Source organism: Chamaea fasciata, unplaced genomic scaffold, assembly GCF_029207755.1.
Source record: "Chamaea fasciata isolate MVZ Bird 193981 ecotype frontalis unplaced genomic scaffold, bChaFas1.0.hap1 SCAF_10, whole genome shotgun sequence".
NCBI lineage: Eukaryota > Metazoa > Chordata > Aves > Passeriformes > Sylviidae > Chamaea > Chamaea fasciata.
Window position 1 is genome coordinate 27847347 of NW_027094095.1, and position 21025 is coordinate 27868371.

A 21025-nucleotide genomic window follows, 5' to 3' on the forward strand; every position below is an offset into this window, starting at 1 on the left:
CCGGCGGGAACTACCGTGCGGAAATGGCGAGGGCTGCTGGGAAATGTAGTCCGCGCCGCGGGCTACCCCCGGCCATCCCATAGGGCCTCGCCCCTGGAGGGAACTACCGGGCGGAAATGGCGGCGCCGCGGTGGCGGCTTCCGTGAGGGAGGGCGGCCGGGCCGACATGGATCGGTTCGTGGTGCGCCGCGCCCGCAGCCCGCAGAGCCCCCGCCGGGCCGCGCCGGGGCCCCGCGTCTGCCGGCAGGTCACCCTCGAGTCCCTCAAGGCAGGTCACCGGCGGGAGGGAGCGGGGGCACGGCCCCGGGAGCGGCACGGGCGGGGCGGCGGGGGAGCGGCGCTGTGCGGACACCGAAATCCTTGCGGCGCTGAGGTGGGATCCAAACAGGGAAGTGGTTATACAGGTGCAGAGGGCTCCCCTGCCTTGGAAGGGGCTCCGTGCAGGGTCAAGCTGGGCACACGATTCGAGGACAGCCCGGTGACAACGCCAGCCTCAGTATTTCCAGCTGGCTCTCGTCGCTTTCCAGCGAGGAAAACGCTTCAGTTCATTTCGTGCATGTCCTGCATGAAATCTGCACGAGAGCTGAACCCCTCCTGGTCACCTGCTTGTAGAAGCACAACAGCAAAACATTTGCTGCACCAAAAAGTTCATCGAGTGTGGCAAAAATCAAAAGAATGGTGCATAAAGCACCGCAGTTGTCTGGCCACTGCTGGATAAGGTGCCTCACGTCCAAAGTATGAGACTTGCACTGATTGCGGTCTGTTCTGTCAAGGTCTGTGGCAAAACCGGCGAAAAACGCTGCGACTGTAGAGTGTATTCAGGTCTGCATTCGTGTTCCCTGATGATTTGTTTCTCACCTTGCTGGCATTGTTTTACTTCTGAAGTCAATCTAATTGACTAAGCTGGGTTCTCAGGATAATCAGCCACCTCCCTCTTAATCCCTTTTCCCATTTAGAAACATTTTTGCAATGGATTCCTTAAATTCAGAACTCTCCTAGCAGACATTTGCCACATCCCCAGAGTTTGGCAGACCAGGGTGAAGCCTCTCACTTTCTTTGCTGTTGACTTCAGTCCCGATTTGCAGGAGTTTTCTAATTCCAAGCAAGTACCCGTCATATACTCTGAGCCACGATCAATAATTCATGCATTGATAACAGCCCCATTAGCTGAGATGAAGGTGGTGTCCTTATTTATCTTAACAATATTCCACTTTCCTAATGGGCTTTTCTCTTTCCCAGAGAGTTGTGGTGGTGGAAGACATAAAAAGATGGAAGTCTATACTCGAGCTACCTGGGCAGCCAAAAGAGAATCTGATGGAAGCTTTGGAGGAGCTGAAGAAGAAGATACCTTCCAAGGAAGTGTTACTTTCCACTAAAATAGGTACATCTGGTCTACCTAAACTGTGAATATTAGGCTGTCTTGTGTCTGCTTGGCTTGTCAGTACATTAGAGATTAGTCTGGAAGCTTTTTAAGAAACGAGGAAATTGCTGCCAATGAAATATTGTTGATATCAAGCCTGCAGTTTTCACAGCTTGTAGTGAAAAAGTAGCTGTCTTCTGTTTCCTTCCAGGAAATACTGCATCACCCTTTTTGTGGTCAGAGTTTTGAAGAGCTGTCCTTGGTAACTGTGTTTTATTCCTTTATTCAATTGCTCATTTATCTGATTTGGCTGAATCCTTTGAAGGTGTGGGAAAATCTCCTCAGACTGGCCCGGAACTGTTTGCTTCCTCCTCACCCTGAGGAATCCCCAGCAGATGGGCAGCTCCGAGCAAATGGCACAGCCCAGTGCCTGCCTCTTCTCTGCAGGATTTGGGGGGGGATAACTGTGACCGCATGGTCCCTGCCTCTCCTGAACAGGGAGAGCATCCCGCCCTTTGTTTGCCATCAGAGCAGCCGGATCTCTGTTCACAGAGCCCTGCAAAAGGAGCTGCAATCCGCCCCTTTCCCCATCCTTCTCATCTGTCATTTCATTTGCCCTGTTCGGCTTATTCAGGCTTTCCCCGGGATTTTTCCCAAGGCCTGGCTGAATAGCGCCGGCCTGGAAGAACCACTGAAGCCTAACAGTGACATCTCCTGGCCGACAGCGCTCCTGGCCAGGGAAAAACACCCCTCTGGAAGCAGCGAGGTCCCTTTTGTCTCCTCGCAGGGGAAAGCCTCTTCTGCACTGCCAGGCCCTCTCGATGGGAAGGGTTCTGCTTGGAGTCACCGTGGTGTTCCCACGTTAAAATGCTACAGCCATCACCAGCAACGTCTGCTTCCTTAAAGGGGTTCCCAGTGGAAAACCAGCACTTCTTGTAGGCCACGCTTAAAAGCCTTCACCAGGATCCAGGATCGGTGTAAAAAACTAGTGTGGCTCCGAGTTAATTAAGTGTCACTTCACACCTTGGTGACTTGGGAAGGTGATTTTCTCAATTCCTTGCTGATTTCTCAAGCTCCGTGCTTAAGTCCTGGTCATTTTGTATTTATGCTTGTGTCAGTGCTTTAGTTGTTTTGCTGAGACTGCCCCAGTTAAGAGCTGTGTGTGGCTGCTTTAGCACCGATGGGATCTGACTGGTGTCAGCTGTATTTTCTCCCACCTGCCAATCCCAAAGGAGCTGTTCCTGTTTCCCAGGTCACACCGTGAACAAGATGCGCAAACACCCCGACCCCGACGTGTCCAGCCTGGCCAAGGACATCTACAGGGAGTGGAGAACCTTCCTCAGGGACCACTCCAACAGGCCCCCCATCGAGGTCAGGAGTGATCCCAAGACTGAGGCTTTCAGGAAGAACGCTCGGAAGCTGCTCTCTGAAGCCCTGGAATTAGAGGTACAGCTCAGAGCCGCTCGTCTGTGGCCCCAAAAATTCCTTGTAGGAACAAGTTGCGAAAAACGAGTTTCACTCTCTTAGAAAAATTTATAAGTTTAATAAAAAAATTAAAAATAGGCAATTTAGGGGACAGAAAAGCATTGGTATCTCGGCCGAGGGTACCTCACCAGAAAAGCACACTCACTCTTTCGAAAATTCTTGTTTTTAACGATTAGCCTTTTAAATATGCATTTTTTCAAACTTTTTTTGAGTCCAGATCTCCTTTTGGTTTTTGGCCCCCCTTCCTTCGAAACTTGCCCCATTGTACTAAATTAGCATTTTATTAGATAAAAGTCCTAGTTGGTGCCTGGTAGGTTTTTCTGATACCAGAAGATCAATGAACTCTTTCTTGTAGCCTTTGTTTCACCACTGTCGATCTTATCAATTTCAGGAATGTAGAAGGATCTTTCTCTGTATCTTCTGGTGCGGTCAGTTTAGATATTACAAAGAGAAAAAAAACCTAGTCTTTTTATTATTAACACTATGTCACAATCGGAAAAAAAAATTCATCACCTTTCTAAACTCCAATAATAAAACATAATGCAGTATAATTATACATATAGTATTCATTTTAATATTTGTGAAAAGCCAACTTTGTAATATGCATTTATAACAAAGTTAAACCTTTCCCAGCTAGAGCTACTGCCAAGCTGGTCCTTCCTGCAGAGTGGGGACAAGACCAGGTGATCTGTTCCTATTTTTAGGGATTCACAGCTCATCTCTGTTAATAAATAACTTCATTTGCAAGGTAGATAATGTTTTTTGGTTGTTAACCAAGTGAAGCTGCTAATTGTGAGGTGTATTTGCTGGCATTTCCATAACCTGTCAACAGATTACTTGTGTGGCCACTGCAGTTGGGCTGTACAAGGAGGAAATTATTAGAACATGTTGTTTTTTCCTACTAAACAGCTATGAAAGCAACAGTGGGGCTTTTTGGGGTGTTTCCTAATTAAATATTTGTAAATTTAAACCCTTAACAAAAACAGAGAGGCAAGGTTGACAGTGTATAAAGTGGTGATAAATACCAGATCCCTCAGGTGTGTTTAACTAAATGAACAAGGCTTTGCTGTAAGGCTTAATAACTAGTTTGCTTGGTCTGTGAAATGCCATAATAATTATAATTTTCAATTTATTCGTTAATTATGCCTTAAATGACAAGTCAAGCGATAAACATTCAAGAGTTGCAAAGTTATGTGTTTGCTAGCTGTGAGAACAACAACTCCAGTTTCCAGCCTGGGGCAGCACAGGAGGATGGTTTTCTGTAGGAATGCCTCAGAGAGGTGGGAGCTCACCTTTGCTGGGTCAGCCTTAGTTCTTAGAAAGCACAGCCGTGCATAGTGATTAGAGTGGCAGTAAAGTCTAAATCTGTGGAGCATAAAGACTCTGGTACCACCCTAAAACGAGTAGAATAGAGTAAAACAGAACTGGGTAAAGCAGAATTGTTTCTGAACAGAACTCACCTGAAAACACCTGCAGCCACCACATGTGCAAGCAGAGGTCACAGCAGTTGAATTGCTTATAAAGGCAGGGGAGCCACAGCTGCTGCACTGACACCTGAGAGGCTGACAAAAGGGAGAAGGGGAGGTGGGACTGAGTGGATCCAGGGGGCTTTTTAGTGATGGGTAGCAAAACCTGTGTGGTGAAGGACCTGCAGGAATACCCCTTAGCTCACTGGAATCTCCTGCAGGCAAAGCATGGGAGATTCCCCATCAAAAAAGGCAGAAGTGAAATTAAACCATTCCTTGAAGGGTGGGGGATTTTTTCCTAAACCGTGCTGAATTACAGATTTTGGCACATGTTGAAGCAATAACGACATAATTAACATTTAGCAAATCCCTTTCTGCGTTCTTAATTACACCTCCTTCTACACACAGAGAGCCCACATTTCCCTTTATAGCACCAGAAAGAGAGTTGCCAAGTGTTTGGCATGTCTTGGAGTTGCTGTTGGAATCAAGTTTAAAATAGTATCCAAGGTACCTTATATCAGTCAGATCAAAAGTGAGCTTTATGGAGACACTTACAAGCATAGCTTATAATTGCAGTTGAGCGTGATACCCAAAGCTTGTCACAGATTAGTTTCCTGTGGTGATGGCAAAGTACTGGCACCCAGCTGGAGGTGGGGATATGTTCCCTGCCACTGACCACGTTGCCTTGTCCCTTAATTGCTAGGGTGGAATTAAATTGCTCTTCCTGTTACACTTGTGACGGGAAGCAGATTTCCTTGAATCTAAGCTGATTAATGAAGAAACACCGAAAGGCACCAAACTCCAATTTCAATCAGCTGGCCTCCTTATTAAGTGTAAAGATCTAATTTTATACTTTGCTGTTTTCAGATTGATCACCCACTGGCTGAAAATATTGAGCGCGAAGCTTTTCATCTCTGTTCCCGCCTCATTAGCGCTCCGTACCGCAGGGCCGTGCGAGCCCTTGTCTTCTCATTAAAGCACAAACCTGAGACCCGGGCAGGAGTCAAGGATGGCACACTCACTGTTCCTGCCTTTGTACAGAGCCATAAAAAGTGAGGGGCTGTGCTTGATCCCGAGGGAGAACTTCCTGTGCCTGCATCTCCGTGGAGCTGGGAGCCCTTCCCGCGGTGAGGGGAGTGCAGGAGAGCTGACTGGGTGACTCCCTGGCACACTCCATCAACAGAGCTGCTGGAGGGAAGAACTGATGATGGAATGGGTGCTGTAAACCTGACTTGGTAGAAATCCACGTGGGCTCGTTGCAAGGAAGGTTTCTTCTACTCTTCTGTGTATTTTCCACCCTTGCTGACTCGCCTGTTTCTCTCTTCTGCCAGCTCAGTTTTGCTCCATTCCTGATGTGGATCCTCAGGTGTAATCAGCTGAATAACCCTTTTAAAGGAGCAGCTCTGTCCTGTGCTGTGCTGGAAATACTGGGAATTACGGGCGATTGGTCCATGGGAGGGGATTCCTGGGGGATAATTGCAAACTCTAGTTAGCCCTAAATCAGCCATGTCTGCTGCAGCTGGCCCTGCCTGTGTCAAAAGCTGTTTTGCCAAGGTGATTTCCCTTTGCTGCATTCCAGAGCTGGATGCAAAATGGATTTCAGTAACTTCCATCATCTCAGTCACCCTGTGATTTGGGGCATTTTCTAAAGCCCCAGGGTAAAGGTGCTGTCTAATGCCTCTGCTGTTCAAGGAGCAGCTCATTCAGCCTTCCAAACCTCACTCATGATGTAAACATGGTGCTTGTTCTTACTGTAATGTGAAAAAAAAAAACTTGTAATGAATTTTCGAAATAAAACTAAATACTCCTTTCAAAGGCTTTTTTTTTTTCTCTAAAAGGAACAGGGTTCAGAATGAATGCTTGAACAAAGCAATGAACTATTGTTTAAATTCTTTCTAGTTATTGAAAATTGGAATTCTTGCCTCTGTATTTGCTCTGATTTCTTTTGTGCCACAAGTTGTCTTGTTCTCTATAAGCTATTAGTAAGGCTGTTCCAGGCATGGTGTTTCTGTCTTCACCTAAAAAAATGACTGACTGTCATTACTTGGACCTGCTAGATGCTTTTTTCATCTGTAACACCTAAAACTTACCTGAGGTGTTGAACTCCAAAATTTGATTAGATAATTGCAGGTTCTCTTAAGACTATCTTAAACCCTGTTTTGTTTGCTTGGGCCAGTGCAACACCAGTTTTGCCTGTACACATTGTCTTCAAAAAGCTGAACACAGTTTTATTTGTAGGAAGTTAAGGTCAGGTGTGTTGGAGGCAGAACCTGGCAGATGCATGAGTGGTGATGGTGTGGGTAATATTCAGTAAGATGTAACACTTGTTGACCAGCCTATAGCAAAAAATGGGGAAACCCTCAATATCTTACAAGCAATCAGCTCCATTTCCCACTTAAGTAGCTTCAAACTGCACAGCTGTAATTGAATTTGTGTATCCTGGACCATCAGGAGGGGTTCGGGATCAATGAATGACACAGCTTTTGCATCAGAGCTGCAATGCCAAAGCCTGCAGTATTTATTTTCAGCTTCCTGTTCCTGGTGCCAGGCTGTGTTTTCTCTATTTGGGTAACATGAGAGGCAAAATTCCTGAAAAAGAGGAACTTCTGGTCTAATGATAGCCAGGCCAAAGATGTTTCCCACACAGGTCAGATGCAGTCTGGCTGTACCAAATATTTTTCATTTAGAAAGTAACTTCAGGGATGCAGAGTTGCTGCACACGAGCAGAAAACTCTCCTATAAATTTCCTCTATTTAATGGTTGATGGTTTTGCCCAACTTGTTTCAAAGGAACCCAAGTGTAAAGCTCTGGGTCCAGTTCTTTTATCTTAATCTTAAAGCTGGCAGTAATGTTTGGGCTGAGGATTCACAGACTCAGCTTTGCAGAAAACTGACTGGAGGAACTGGAAAAGAGTCTGGAGGGTTGGACTCATGACCCACAGCAGGAGGAATTCAGGGAACCAGGGAACATTTTAAGGACAAAACCAGAAAGGAAGGTGGGGAAAGAAAACACAACAGAAATGGGAAAGCAATAGGCCAAAAAGGGCTTCATTTTCCCAAAGGGTGATGCTGAATGTGACAACAGGATACTTGATTCCTGGCACTAATGAAGTTTTTAATGAGTCTATAAAAACCAGATTCCCTCCATGGAGCAGCCTCACCTGTACACTGCGTTTATTTATGCCTTGGGTTACCTGCTGAATCAGTTTGCTGCTCCTTGGCTCTTCCTTCTCTGCCATGGGTGATACAGCCCAGTCTTCATGCAGGGGAAGCCCTTCTAGAGAAAAAGGGAGGGTGAAAGGGCTGAGCAGTGGCTCCCTGGTGCTCAGTTTCTCTGGCATGGAAACTGAAATCACTGGTTCCCTTTTTACAGGGGAAACGTTAAATGAGGGAGGCGGCCAATCTAGAGGAAAGTTGTTATTTTTCCCTTTTTTCTTCCAGATTAAGCCTATCCCACAGATTCCTGTCTGCCAAGGAGTACATACATAAAGCTGGTAGACCTCTAGAGACCTGCTACACCCAGCAGAGAGGAGGGAAGCCCCTTCTGGAGGTGTCACCTCCTGATCCCCCTCCCCATGCTTGGGATATACAGGGTGGGCTCAGGGCAGCACCAGGAGGGATGGAAGAGGGAATTCACTCCTGCCAGAGCTGACTTCTGACCCTGCCTTTGAAGAGCAAATTTGGGAAGGCAGTAGGTGACAGCTTGTTCTGTTCCCCATCAGCAGGCACAGCTCAGGAGAGCTTTGTCCTGCTGCAAATTACTTGGGTGAAAGAAGATGGGAGTAGACAAGACCCTCCCTGTCCTTTGGAAAAGAAAGAGCTCAGCAGCTCACCAGTTTTCATCTTTCAAGAGGCTCTTCAAAGGTTTCTTCACAAAGAACCCAAACTTTTAGATCTCATTTGCTTCCCTGGCAGCCCTGTAATATGAAGGGTTGGCTAAACTGGCCCTGGATTAAGAGACATTAAGGCAAGGAGCAGCCACAGAAATCCTTGGAGCCCAAAGGATGCTCCAGGAACTTCCCTCCCAGGGTATGTTATGAAGCACAAATCGGGGCTGGAGCAGTGGAGGGATAGAGGGAAGCAGAAAAGAAGAGGTAGAGGGAGGGAAACACATGAGGGAATTCCCCAGCCCAGTTGGCCACAACCAGCAAAGCCTTGCTCCTCCATTCAGGTGGGTGAACTGGCAACTCACAGGAGGGGAAACTGAGGCACAAAGGAACTCTGACATGTCACAGGACGCAAAAAGAAAAGGGGAAGCCCATGCCAGGGTTACACTGCAATTAATGATGCTCCAAATCTTGTGCTGGCAGTCCCCTGAACAACATCCATGGTCTCTTGTCAATTTAACAAGATTATGGAATGATCCTTGCTAATTATATATTATTATCTAGCAAGCAGTTATCTCGCTATAAAGGGTGCTCCTATAATGGACAAACACTGTTCCTCTAGCAGAGCCAGCCCCAATGGCAAGAAAAGTACAAAAGCCCAAATCATTTCTGCTGTCGCCAGTATTTTGCCTGAGCTGGAATGTTCACATTGCAAACACTGCACTCCTGTCCCAGAGAGAGAGAAGAGGAGCAGGAGGGCTGCAACCTGCAGAGGCAGCCAGAGGGAGAAGGCAGGATCAAATCTTTATCCCCCAAATCTGCCACAAAGACATGACTGTAAGCTCAAAATCCAGCTGTGAACTCTCCCACCCATTGCAGAGCACTCAGCCTCCACACACCAAAATCCCCACGAGCAGGGCCCTCACTGTCCCCAGGGCTGTGATGATCAGGAAACTGGGCTTAAAATAAGCTTGGAAAACAGCTCCTGCTAAACGCTGTCATTGCATTTTTAATTGTCCATATGCTTGATCCATTATGTTTTCCCAGATGGCTGGGCTGCCTGACTACTGCCTCCTCATCTGTGCCACTATGGCCAGGATCTCCAGCAGGTACCTGGATCCCCAAGGCAGGGACACCCTTGTGGCAGGCTGTGCTCCTGTGGCCAGGGTCTCCTGTGAGCTCTGTCCTTTCCAGCACAAAACCACACTCACTGACCCATCCATGCCGAGCTCCTGGGAAGCCATGACTGGCTCGGTGGCAAAAGTGGCTGGTGGCCTCCTGGCCTCCCACACCAACCCCCAAGAGAACCACCCTGACGAGCAGCTAACCTGCCCCTGCTCCTTGTGCTTGCCCAAGGGCCAGTCCCTGTTTAATTATCCCAAAATGTGTGAGGAGAGGATGTAGAAGATGCACACCACCAGCATCTTCAGTCAGGGGCTCAGCTCCAGCACTGGCTCCCTGGGCAACACAAGCATCCCCATTCCCAGACTGGGATTAGAGTATGAAAACTGAAAAGACACAAATAACCCTCTGAGCAGAGCAATGGGGGAAGGTCCACCCATGGAGGACAGTGGGTTTCATCACAAAAAACTTACAGAGAACATTACATAGAGTAAATTTCTTGGGAAGGGGTGGATCATGACACTCTGTGCTTGCTGGGCTCCCCAGTGGGATGCCCAGTCCTGCCCAGTGCCCAGGCAGAGGGAGCAGGGTCTTGTGCCAGCAGCAGTGCCCATTTTGGGGCACTTGCACAATCATTCTCTTGTCCAGTGCAGCAGCACTAAAGCACAGCCCCCAGCAGCACACCCTCACAGTGTGACACATCAGGAAAACCTTCCTGGTAAATAGAGAAAACACAGAGAGCATGGCTGAGATTTTTCAGATATTTTAGCACAGCTTCTCTCCAGTAGGAGCGATCTCCCCAGGGAAGGAGAGGAATAAACCAATAGATCCCCTGGGGGCTCTTGCAGTCCTGTTTTCTATGATCTACAATTTTCCAACAGTTCTTTGCTGGGTTTGCACGCAGATGTTTGCAGGGGGATAACAGAGGCTCTCCCTCCCGCACAACAGCCAAGCCTTTGTCTGCTCCGGAGAGACACGACTCCACGTCCACAAGCAAAGCCAGGAAATGGGGAGGCTGCATCCAGCCCGGCTCAATCCAGCCATCACGCTCTAAATAAATAATCAGATGAGCAGTGGGAGCACTGCCCATGCCTGCTGCTCTCCTGCTTGCTCGGGAAGCACCGGGAAACGCTGAGGGGAATTGAGGCCTGGTGTGTGAGAACCACAGGCAGGGTGGAGGGAAGGAGTGCTGGTGATGGATCCCTGATATCTGTTTACTACTCGTCTGAGCAGCTTTTACATGAGAAGAAGCGTTTGTTTCAGGAAATTACCTGGGCAGTCCCTCTCCCCTGCTGGGCTCCACCTCAACCCAGGCAGTATGGCAGGGAAAACCTGGTTTAACAGGGAATGCCAGTGAGCAAATTCCTGCAGGGCAGGGAGAGATTAGATACCTAAATCTAGTGGAGAGGCTGAGACATGGTGGAGGAGGACTGGAGGCTGAGGAGGGCTGGTGTTTGGTGAGGCTTTCCTCGCTCCGAGTGAGATGACTGACTCACTGCTGGTGGCAGATGCAGTTGTGAATGCCATCAGAAACAAGTAGGTAAAGGGCTTTTGGAGCCATTCAAGTTGCATTAATCACCCTGTCCATGACCCTTGGATAACACCCTGCAGGCCTGGGGCTGCTGGGGATCCCCTTGACTCAGGAGCAGAGCTGCTCCCACAGCATCAGTCCTGCATCCGCAGGGATGTGTGCAGGGAAGCATTTCACCCAGGGATGCTTGGGTGGTTGCGGACTGGAGTCAGAGCTGCAAACCCTCCCTGGGGTGATGAGGTCCAACTCCTCATTTGAGTGCAACACCAACAGCTATCCAGGAAAGCCTCTTGTCCCTGCAAATCACAGGGTTCTGGAGGCTCCAGCTGGGCGAGGAGTGCCTGTCCTGCAGGCAAGTGCTGGATGCTGCTGGGTGCTGTGGGCTCCCTGCCAGGCACGAGCAGCCACAGTGCTCACCTGTTCCAGCAAAATCTGGGCCACCAAGAAGGTTAATTATATCTTTAAGTTTCCTTCAGTTGTCAAATCTTGTAACTGTGGTCTCAAGCCGACAGTTCTATACCCAGCAATTAACCGGCAGCGAGGCTTTGCAGGCAGCAGGGGAGGCTGGCCTTGTTTACCATCTCTGCACACAACAGGCTCTCAAAACATTCCCTTAATGGAGCTCAACGTTGCTGGCAAATATTTCCCTCGGAAATCTCGCATTTGCCGATGTGTTGCACCAACAAACGCCAAATCAATCCGGCTCCGATAACGAAGGCTCCTCGTTAGAGGCATGTGCAGCTCTGGGCCTCCTTCCCTCCCCAGGCACTCTCACAGGGCTGGTGCAGTGCAGGAGGAAAAGCTGCTCCATCATCATCATCATCATCATCATCATCATCATCCTGTTCCTTTGCTGCTGCTTCCTCTGATGCCCTGATGAACAGAACTGTGCCAGAGGGAAGCAGGACATCAGTCAGGGCAGCCTTTCACCGATGGGACTCTCCTACCAGTCCCTGCTAAATGCTGGATTCAACACACTAGTGGTTTGCTGTGCCCCTGAATAACCACTCTGGGATACTTTAAGATCTCTCCCTGCACTGCAGTGTGTTTCACAAAGGCTGGAGGAGGAGGAGGGGTGGCCTCTTTCCATAGCAAGATTTCACGAGGCTTTGACAAATGCTGGCTCTGACCCACGGGGATGAACACAGGCTGCTCTGTGACAGCCACCTCCTCTTTGATGCTGAAAGGGAATGTCCTTTGTGCTGGGGTGGCACAAGAGGCAGGCAGAGGTCATTCAGCCATCCATCAGGGCTCTTGGTGAGGATCCCCAGTCTTCTGGAGGGGCTGATGATCACAGGACTCTTCTTTTCATGCTCTCAGGTGCTGAGCTCACCCTCTGCAGGGACCACAAGTGGAGATCTGCTGTCAATGAGGTCCCAGGGGAGCCAGCCCCTCCTGCCAAGGTTGTCTTTACAGGGTTACCAAAACCTCCACATTCCAACATCTCCCCAAGCCGTGGCAGGATTTGCCCATATTTTCAAACTTCAGGAGTAATGCTGGTAGAGAGTTCACAGCAGTGGACACCTGGATATGCTGGAAAGAAGGAAAACACAGAGGAAGAGAGGATTGTTCTCCTCCCCTCCAGCTGCTGGTGGCTGAGGCACTCAGGTGAGTCCTGCGAGAAGGTGAGACAACATGAGAAGATCAAACGAGGAGCCCCAGGCCACAGCAAATGCATCTCATCACATCACCCACAGACACCCAGAAACATCACCTGGGAGCACCTACATGAGCTACATCTGTGTGTGCCAGGTGGAGATCCCTGTAACACAGCTCCACAGTTCCCCCCAAGCATGGGCCAGGAGCACAGAGCACATTTGTTGGGAATATAGCTACATTTGGGGATGGTTTGTACCTCCAAGAATTCAGCTAGAAATAATTGACAGGAAGATTTGCAGCCATCGGCAAACAACGTTACTTTCCTGAAAGCAGCAGCACTACAGGGAAAACAAATTGAAGCAGGTGTGGGAAGAGTTAGGGAGCACAAGAATTGCATTCCTGAGCCAAATGGACAGATTGAGACAGAGGAAAACAAATTGGGAAGGGAAACGACTGCCTATTGCCCAGATTTTTCAGGCAGTAAGAGAAGGTGGAGGTTGGGTTCAGGCTCAGTTTCAGGGCCTGGGAGCTGTGTCTCTGTTTGGGCAGCCCTGTTAGGGTTCAGCCTGGGGCGAGGGTGGATTTTGGGGTGCCTTTCTGCCCTGGGCAGGACTGGGACTGCAATCCCTGGAGTCTGGAAGGAGCATCCTACAGAAGCACCAGCCCCACCACTGCGATGACCATGAGGAGCCCAGCCAGGATGCAGATGCTGATGAAGACGATGTCGCTGGTATCCTGGCTCTTGATTTCACGGGCATCGATCGCTTCCCCCTCCCACTGCTGGGCATCCACCAGGTTTTCTGCCTGGCTGAGCCTGGATGGATCAGGGCCAGCAATAAGGGTCACTGAGGCTTCCTTCCTCTTTGGCTCACACTGCACCTCGTACTGGTGGATGTCCTCCTGGTCTCCCACTGAAAAATCAATGTAGAGGGTGCTGACGATGACAGACGTGTTGTTGCGTCTCTGCAAGGCGAAGGACACGGCTCATCAGGGCTGTGTGCACCTCCTTTACACAGGGGTTTGGAGGGGCTGGCCATGAATCAGGCCAATATCTACTGGGAAAATGTGAGAGGGACTGGGAATACGTCCCTGCAGCCAGCACAGGGTTAACCATTTACACAGCTTACTTTAAAGGAGGGTTTGCTGATCACTTACCTGGGATTCAGTGCCACAGGTGTCAAACCTGGTGTGTATTTTAAAGTTCCTGCCAACCACATGGGCTGCACAGGACGGGGTCCCCAGATAAATCCTATTTCTCTCCAGCTGGGCCAAAGACTGCACAGGGATCTGGATGTGGAAGTCTGTCCGGGTGCAGCTGACGTTCATGGGCACGACTATTGGGACAGAAAACAGGGTGCACGTGTAGGACCTGTGAGGGAGGTTTTCAGGAAAAAAAGCCACCTCCAGAATGCAGAAAGCAATCAGTATCAGTGTTTTAGCCCTGTCCCATGCCAAGGGCAGACATGGATGACTCCCAGGCACTGGTCTGCTTTCTGCCCAAGGGAGAGATCTCACCCTCACCCCTCCTGAACCTCATTCTCCTTGGGTCTCCAAGTGACACACAAGTGCCATTACAGGCAACACCATCCTGCTGTCACTGCCACTCTACATCACTGCAAAGCCAGCAGGACATTTGAGTTGCTGCCCAGGACCAGACCACGAGAGCTTTGTGGATGGCTTGCCATGGGCACAGAGCTCCCCTGCATACTACAACACCCCTGCAAGAGACACTACATTGATGAAACAGAGGAGACACATCTTTGAGGGACTCAATGCACGCCCTGGAGTGATGCAGCTTCGTGGCTGCCATATGGCGCTCCTGAAAGGGTGAGCTGGGTCCACGGCCCTGGGGCATCCTCCTGGGGAATGGCCCAGCCCAGGCACAGTTCCAAGCATCACCAGCCCTCCACTCTCCTCAGAATGTTAATTTTGAAGGGGAGCTGGTGAGCAGTGTATGGAGGGAGCCGCTGTTAGGCTGCCCATGATGCCAAGATGAAGAGCAAGGCAACAGTGACTCCAGCCCCTCTCCATCACTCTCCTTCTGGCACTGTGTTTGGCCTCTCTGCATGTAGAAAGCATCCACACAGGGAAAGAAGCAGGGAGGAAAAATACCCCCCCTCTTTAAAGTGAATCCTTGCTCAGCTTGAACTAACCACTTGGGCAATATGAATTATTGAATTATTCCAGCTCCCTCTGAATCTCGGCCTTATGAAACTGGGAAGATGCAATAAAATCAATACGAAAAAATAGTGTCACTTTGCTTCGCTTAGTGCATTATAAAACCATTAGAAGATTTACCAAATAACTAAAGTGCATTAGATCAAGAGGAGGAGAAAGTGGATCCTCTCTCCTGGCACGAAGGCTTTCATTTCAATGGCCATAAATCACACACGCCCCACCCAAGCCAAGCCTTTTGGTGGGCCTGAAAGGGAAATATCTGCATGGCTGAAGGGCTGTGGGTGTGGATGCAGAGACAGAGGTGCCCCTTTGCCTCTGTGGGCTCCTGAGGAAGATGGTGTCAGGGAGAGCCTGGTGTCCCCGGTGGAAGCAGCTGCTCTCCTGGCAGTGCTGGCAGCTGGATGTGACACGCAGGACGTTAATCACAAGCAGATGCTGGAATCACTGGGCAAACACCGCCGGCAGGCTCAGCTCTGTGGAGGGAGGCTCAGTTTCACATCCAAGCCTTTGTCCTCCCCTAGCATGCATCTGGCAGTGTGTACCAGGGCATGCAGGAGCCTGGAGCAGTTGGGAGATATCACACCCCTCTCTGTGATGGGACATCCCCCCGTCTCAGCAGCACCCCATCTATCTGTCTGCAGGCTGCTCCCCCTGGAGCAGTGACACCAAGATTTTCTCCCTGCACACAGCTCTAAACCAGTGAGAAATCAGAGGGAGAAGGACAGGGACAGACCTGCTGTGCACACTACAGCCCTGCTAAATGTTCAGTACTACCTCTCTCCCTCCAGAGGCTGCAGAGGCTCAGGACAAAATTCTCTCCCATCTCTAACTCCAAGAGCCATATACCTCCAAATCCCTTCTGCTATGCTGGAAGTGAGGAACGATTTTGCAGCTGAGGGATAACACACAGGGCCAGCCCTCCCAGCGCCTGTGATGCCAGTCCAGCAGCCCTGCTCTGGCTCCAGCCCTCTGGAAAAGCTGCCCCTGGCTGAATCATCCCTGACTCACAGGTCAGCTCGCATGTAATTATACTGAAATACAACAAATGCCATAAATTTGCTGGCGTTTGAGGTGCAAAGGTTGGCAAATAGAGAAGGAAGGTTACACACTGCTCCTCCCAGCAGCTATGGACATGCCAGACATGCTGGCTGGGACTCGGCATGCCAGCAGCAGGGGTGTGCCAGGCAGGGCTGGCCAGGCGGATTTGGGAATGCTGTGCCCTGGGGGTCCTGCCCTCCCGTGCTGCTGCCAGTGGAGGAGGGGACACGGTTTATGGCCTGCTCAGCCATGTGCTGGCAAGGCCAGAGCATCCAGGGGAGCAGGGAACAAGGTTGTGATGCTTGAGCTGGTCACCTGCTCTGGCCCATTAAAAACCCCTGAGTTTTCTCCCCCTCACACCCTGAGAGAGGAACAGGAGCATGGCAGTGGCAGACGCACAGGAATTTGAAGCTGGAAAGCATCTCCTGAATACTAAACACAACGTGCAGCTCACTTGCCATGTCTTCCTCTGCTCCACCCCTGAGGAGCCACAGGCTCTGCTCCTGCAGACAGGAACCTTCACTGATGATCCTTCTGGAAATTACATGGTCCCAGGCACATCCCAATGGAACTGAGGAGCACCCAAGTGGGACCTTACCTCCCACGTAGGAGATGGAGAAGCCCCTCTTGGCCGTGTTGCGGTCGGTGTGGAGGACCAGGAGCAGCCGGTTGCTGTGGGAGGTGACGGGTGCCAGGCTCTCCCGCCCACACCACCGTCCCAGCAGGGATCCATTCTCAGTGCCACCATCAAAGGCAGACAAGTGATCGTAGTCACAGCCCCCTGTCAGGCTGTTCCGGCCCTCCAGCTCCATGTCCAGGAAGAAGATCTTGATCCGGTAGCCCGGGGGCAGCTGGATGCTCCACTGGCACTTGAGGTTGTTGGGGTAGAAGTTGGGGTACTGAGGGCTGGAGAAATTCCCTTTGATGGTGGTGAACACCTCCTGGCACTCACCTGCTCAGGGAAAAAGGGGAAAGGAAAAATCAAAAGCAAACCTGAAGCCTACCGGGTGTGGATGAGGGATCACTTGTTTTACTGCTTAAAGGATGCTCTGCCCTTCACCTCAGTGCTCCCAGCCTCGTGTTTGGCTAATGGACAGCCAGTAGTTTTGGGGGATGAAAACTCCCAAGGCAAAATCCTACAGGAGCAACCCATATCCGCGGGGAATGGCATGAGCAAGGGTGACTCCTGCTCAAGAGGGCAGCCCAGGGCTTGGAATAGCCACTGTGATGCCATTTGCATTGTGTGGTGGTTTACACTTCACACCATCATCTCGTGGGCGCACCCCAAAGGGGTCCCCGCCATGATCATCTCCCCTTGCTGCTGGAGGAGGGAGAGAATCACCACCCCAACCCCAGTGCCTGTCCTCACATCCTTCCCATTGCCCCACCACCCTGAGACCCCCGCACCCGAGTAGAAATGGGCCTTGAAGCCCCTGCCACCGATGTTGAAGTCCGACTTGAAGATGATGAGGAGGTGTGGGGTGGAGGAGACGGTGCGGGGCGGGCGGGCGCTGCCGCAGTAACGTCCCAGGCGGGGGGCAGCGACGGTGGGGCCGTCAAAAAGGGCCACGTAGTCGAAGCCACAGCCTTGGCCCCCCTCCATCTGGAAGTCAGCAAACACCAGGGTGAGGGGGCCACCAGCGCCGCCCCCCCCGATGCTCCAGCGGCACTCGGCGTCGTTGGGGTAACTCTCGGGGTAGCGGGGGCTGGTGATCTCCCCAGAGAGCCCCGTCAGCTGCCCACCACAGGCGTCTGCAAGGAGGCAAGGATGATGAGAGCAGTGGAAGAGGACAGATGGCTGGATGCTCAGTGACCACCACACCTCCCTGCTACCTTTCTTGTAGGCAGCGGCGAAGCCGTGCTTGGCCACGTGCCGGTCGGAGCGGAAGACCACGGCCATGACGTGCCAGGCAGAGGAGAAGGGTGGCGGGGGGCTGTGGCCACAGAAGGTGCCCAGGAGGTTGCCCCGGTCTTGGGCAGCCCCGTTGTAGACCTGGAGGTAGTCGTAGGCACAGGTGTCGTGGTACTCCAGCTCGAAGTGGCTGAAGGAGAGCAGGACGGAGGAGCCCTCGGCCACCACGATGAGCCACGTGCACTCTGTCTCGTAGGGATACAGCCCCGGGAAGTTGGGGCTGGAGAAATTGCCAGAGGGTGCTGAAAGCACTCCCCCACATTTGATGCCTGGAGGACACAGAAGTGGGTGTGATGACCCCTTTCCAGGGGAAGCCTAAAAGAATGGAGACAGGATGCACAACACCAGCTCCATCCCACCACCACAGTACCAAAACACCAGCATCCTGCAGAACTCCACTGGGCTTGCCCACCCACTCTCCCTGGAGGACACGTGTGCCCCCATCACCTTTCATTCCTTTGTGTAGCACCTTTTCCCCATGCTGCCCTGTGCGGGCTCATCTGTGCCCTTGAGCTTGTCCTGCCAGTAAGAGCAGAGAATCCCCACCTGTTTACGGCTGGGAAAAAGGAAGTTGGGAGTGAGTTTTAAAGGCTCAGTGGTACCAGGCTCGCCTGTGCCCCAGTTGCCCAGCCCTTCAGCTTTGTGCCTCCCACCGACCACATTCCCTCTATATAACGGCGGTTTCAGAGAATTCAAGCTGGGAGAAACAGGGGTGAAGGGCTCGATATGCTGAACAATGAGTTATGCATGTAGGGATCGATTTCCTAATGAAATCTTTATACTGAGACATGGTTATCATAAAATAAGGCTGAGAGGGGCTGGCTGTCACCTGCCCCTGGGTCTGATTAAGGCTGGGGTGAAGAGGCTGATACAGGGGGAACATACATCATGTCTGGGAGGGATGCAGACCCTGCACGGCCCCCAGGAGACACGTGTGGGTTCCCAAACAAGGCTGGGCGCTCGCTGCCATCAATCTGGGGCAAGTATATTGCAAATCAATAGTCAGCCTGTGCACATTGCTTTTCATTGTGCTCACTGGCACAGTGACCTCCCAGCAAGGGGGGGTCCTGGGATGTGTGGGATGCACCACGAGTGTGTGTCTGGCCAGATCTAAAATCACCTCGGTGATTACTGGGGATAGGCAGTGAAGTAATATGGGGCTGGTACTAAAGGAACAACGTTGTTGAAATAAATACCCAAGAGAGGAGCCTGTGGGAGAGGTGAGTAGCCACAGTGAAGGTAGGTGGATAGATTAAGGGCTGGGAGCCTTGGGGTGCTCTGGGAAGCTCAGGTGGGTGTATGTGGGGGGTGAGCAGGCACCACAGGGCAGTGGTGTGGCCTCAGGAGTACCTGCACCAGGGGCCAGGGATGGGTTTTGATTTCTGGCTCAGCCCTTCTGTGAGAAAGGCCCTGCCATTTTGGGATGGGGGATTGCTTGGGCCACCCTATCCCCTGAATACCTGCGTCATTTGCTAACCCTGCCTTGCATCCTGGGGGACCTTTTATCTGGGTAAGGTGAGAGGTTTATTGCACGCCTGCCACATACACATACGTGCATACATTCACATATAAATGTGTACATGTATATAGATTCATATAGGCAAGTGCAACTCCAGAAACTAATAAACCCTTCACCAAAGCACCTGTAAACCACAACAGGACAACCCCTACCTGCAGTGCTCAGTAAGGTAAGCATGAAGCAGAAACCCAAGCATGGTGCCGTATCCCACACTTGCTGCCACCACAACAGTGACTCCAGATCCCAGCTCCTTGCCCCTGGCCTGAGCCAGCCCGTCTCCCTGCAGGACAGCTGGAATCCACTTGTACCCCAGAGCCACTGTGGAATCTACAAATGGCCCTCCCCTCCTCAGGAACCACGGATGCCCATCCAGCCCACCAGGAGCTGGGACCAGGCTCTTACCTCTGCTGGGAGCATCCCCGAGAGCCCCGCAGAGCACAGCCAGCACTGCCAGACAGCCCAGCCCTGTGCACCCCATCCTCCAGCAGGAAAATCCCCCCTCACCGAGCATCCTCCTGGAGCTGTCTATCTGGGAGGAAAAAAATAAATAAAGAGAGAAATAAATAAAAAGCAGGAGGACTGTAGAATTAATAGCGGAATGAATAATTCATCGCTTGTTTGAATTAAGAGCAGCAAGGTAACTTGATCTATTCCTCCCTTCCTTCACTCAGTTTTAATGATCTGGATCAAATGTCCCAAGGATTTACACTATACCAGATACCTTGTCAATACACTATATTTAGAAGAGATATTAATGTTTCAGAAATGGTGTATAACGGCAATAAGTCTGGGCTGACAATATGCCCTTAAGGGGCTATGAAAATAATTTAGTTCGCCAGGCAAGCCAGCGAACCAAAATGGGAATTTCAGACTTACCGCGGAAAAGCATCTCAGGAATTAACATGATTTATACTGCGGCACCCACTGCACAAAGCCAGCTGGTGGTGAGGGCTGGAGAAACAGGGAGCAGGCTGCCAGGTCAGCATCCCTGCAGCAGGAGTCCAGGCTCAGCGGGATGCTCAGCCCGGGAAAGCGGCAGTCGTGAGCACTAAAGATAGCAAATCCCACCTCCCCCGAGGAAGATTAGAGATGAATTGTGACTCATGGGCAAAAAAACATCGATTATTATAGAACCTGCTAAGGCCTTGGAGAATTGCCACGTTTCTTCCATGCTGGCTCACGCTACTTCTCGCCCAGGCTCTTGGATGCACTCAGCTGAAGGTGAGCAAGCCTTTGGGTTTGGTGGGAAAGATGTGCTCCTTGTGCTGTGCCACATTAGCTGGAGAAACCCCAAACCCAGCAGTGGCTCAGTTCCTTCCCTCCCGCCCAGGAGAGAAAAGACTTTCCTGCTGCCATAGCCTACACCCACATGAATGCCAGGAAACAAAATCCCATGAGGGCCTCCCAGCGTGAAGGACCTGTACTAAAAAAGTCACCTTCAAAGCAGCAGGGAGAGAAGCAGCAAGTATCTCTAAATCACAGGCAGGAGACAAGTTGCATTTATTAATTAAGCAATGAGGATCGATGCTTGAGACATTTCCTGTGGATTAATGATGGGCTGGGAGGAGCTGATGGCCTGAGGTGCAGCTAAAGACCATTAGCGCCAACTGGTCATGAATCCCCAGGAAATGCTCCATGCCAAGGTCGTTAAGTGCCTGCATATATTTATGGGGAATAACAACAACAATAATATTTGTACAGGCTCTCTCCCCACTGCCCAGCCTTGCTGGAGCCATGCCGAGGGCTGCGGGGAGCATTGGGACATCCCAGCCAGGAGCCCTCTATCCTAAGGCCAGCTGAGGCAAGGAACATTGGGTTCTGTCCTGGGGCACTGAGCGCTGCATCACCTCACCAGCACCAGGACTAAGAGCACAATGGAAAGAGGAGGAGCAGGGCAGCTCCCCCTGTCCCCGGGCACTTTGTGAAGATCCTGCCCCAGTGCAGGCTCTGGGAGATGCTGCAACGCTGGCGCATCTCCTGCTGACCTCC

At 51.0% G+C, this 21025-nt stretch overlaps 2 protein-coding genes across 3 annotated transcripts; one reads left to right on the forward strand and one right to left on the reverse strand.

Moving 5' to 3' along the window:
• The first annotated feature begins 115 nt into the window (after positions 1 to 115).
• TCEANC2 (transcription elongation factor A N-terminal and central domain containing 2) lies at positions 116 to 6113 on the forward strand. Its single transcript, XM_066192860.1, has 4 exons — positions 116 to 268; positions 1240 to 1381; positions 2613 to 2806; positions 5179 to 6113. The coding sequence occupies exons 1-4, from the start codon at positions 167 to 169 to the stop codon at positions 5365 to 5367; spliced, it is 627 nt and encodes a 208-aa protein (XP_066048957.1). The 5' UTR covers positions 116 to 166; the 3' UTR covers positions 5368 to 6113.
• Positions 6114 to 11552: 5439 nt separating this feature from the next.
• Positions 11553 to 19549, reverse strand: CDCP2 (CUB domain containing protein 2). Of its 2 annotated transcripts, none has more exons than XM_066192862.1 (6): positions 19439 to 19549; positions 17439 to 17786; positions 17013 to 17357; positions 16204 to 16557; positions 13545 to 13723; positions 11553 to 13352 (listed from the first exon to the last, which is right to left on the reverse strand). In XM_066192862.1, exons 1-6 carry the CDS (start codon positions 19545 to 19547, stop codon positions 13038 to 13040), a joined length of 1650 nt encoding a protein of 549 aa, XP_066048959.1. In that variant the 5' UTR covers positions 19548 to 19549; the 3' UTR covers positions 11553 to 13037. The 2 variants fall into 2 exon arrangements, with proteins under 2 accessions (XP_066048959.1, XP_066048958.1); XM_066192861.1 differs by having other exon boundaries at positions 17439 to 17832; positions 19439 to 19498.
• Between the last annotated feature and the right edge of the window lie 1476 nt (positions 19550 to 21025).

What these genes read in the sequence shown, in the direction of transcription:
- TCEANC2 (XM_066192860.1), top strand. Translation starts at nt 167, where the DNA reads ATGGATCGGTTCGTGGTGCGCCGCGCCCGCAGCCCGCAGAGCCCCCGC. An exon ending in TCACCCTCGAGTCCCTCAAG is followed by an intron (nt 269 to 1,239) that starts GCAGGTCACCGG and finishes TCTCTTTCCCAG; the next exon opens with AGAGTTGTGGTGGTGGAAGA. An exon ending in CTGAAGCCCTGGAATTAGAG is followed by an intron (nt 2,807 to 5,178) that starts GTACAGCTCAGA and finishes TGCTGTTTTCAG; the next exon opens with ATTGATCACCCACTGGCTGA.
- CDCP2 (XM_066192862.1), bottom strand. Translation starts at nt 19,547, where the DNA reads ATGCTCGGTGAGGGGGGATTTTCCTGCTGGAGGATGGGGTGCACAGGG. An exon ending in CGGGGATGCTCCCAGCAGAG is followed by an intron (nt 17,787 to 19,438) that starts GTAAGAGCCTGG and finishes TGTGTCCTCCAG; the next exon opens with GCATCAAATGTGGGGGAGTG. An exon ending in CCTGTGGCACTGAATCCCAG is followed by an intron (nt 13,353 to 13,544) that starts GTAAGTGATCAG and finishes TTCGCCTTGCAG; the next exon opens with AGACGCAACAACACGTCTGT.